The sequence below is a fragment of the Charadrius vociferus genome, unplaced genomic scaffold (genome assembly GCF_000708025.1).
Source record: "Charadrius vociferus isolate BGI_N301 unplaced genomic scaffold, ASM70802v2 scaffold818, whole genome shotgun sequence".
In the NCBI taxonomy this organism is placed as follows: Eukaryota; Metazoa; Chordata; class Aves; order Charadriiformes; family Charadriidae; genus Charadrius; species Charadrius vociferus.
Window position 1 is genome coordinate 2302 of NW_009649591.1, and position 547 is coordinate 2848.

A 547-nucleotide genomic window follows, 5' to 3' on the forward strand; every position below is an offset into this window, starting at 1 on the left:
CGCCCCCGGCCCACGGCCAGCTCCTCCGCCGTGGGGGGGCTGGAGCCGGGACGGCGCTACCACATCAGCATCACCAGCCTGGCCGGCGGCCGGGAGAGCGAGCCGGCCACCGTCACTGCCATCACTGGTAAGAGACTGCATGGGGCCAAGGGGGCATCGGACCCCCGGCACAGGGCTGGAGCCCAGAGGGGCACCCAGAGACTGTTCTGTCCCAGCCTTGGGCTGGGGAGGGTGATGGATGGAGAGCTGGGACTGCGGTGGGGGCTGCCCTGTGCAGCCAGGACACCCTTTCCTCCTCCTCCTCGGCAGCTACCCCAGCCCGTGTCACCAGCCTGCGGGTGACAGAGGTGCGGAGAGACTCGGTGACGCTCACCTGGCCCCCTGTCCCTGGCACCTCCAGCTACATCCTCTCCTGGAGCCCCCCTGCAGGTGAGATGGGTGGGTGGCCCCAGGATGGGGGACAGTGTCCCTGTGGGCACTCGCCGTCCCCCCTGACTCTGTCCCCTGGGCGGCAGCCGGTGGGGGGACGAGGAGGGCACTGCCGGCT

The 547-nt window shown here is 70.9% G+C and overlaps 1 protein-coding gene across 1 annotated transcript in view; it reads left to right on the plus strand.

The window, feature by feature from the left end:
- COL7A1 (collagen, type VII, alpha 1) overlaps positions 1 to 547 on the plus strand; it is a gene marked incomplete at its 5' end in the record, with an annotated part of 32963 nt that overhangs the window by 2298 nt on the left and 30118 nt on the right. The window contains 2 exons of the mRNA XM_009890406.1: positions 21 to 127; positions 310 to 442. Coding sequence (XP_009888708.1) covers positions 21 to 127; positions 310 to 442 — 240 coding nt within the window. The remainder of the gene's footprint in view (positions 1 to 20; positions 128 to 309; positions 443 to 547) is intronic.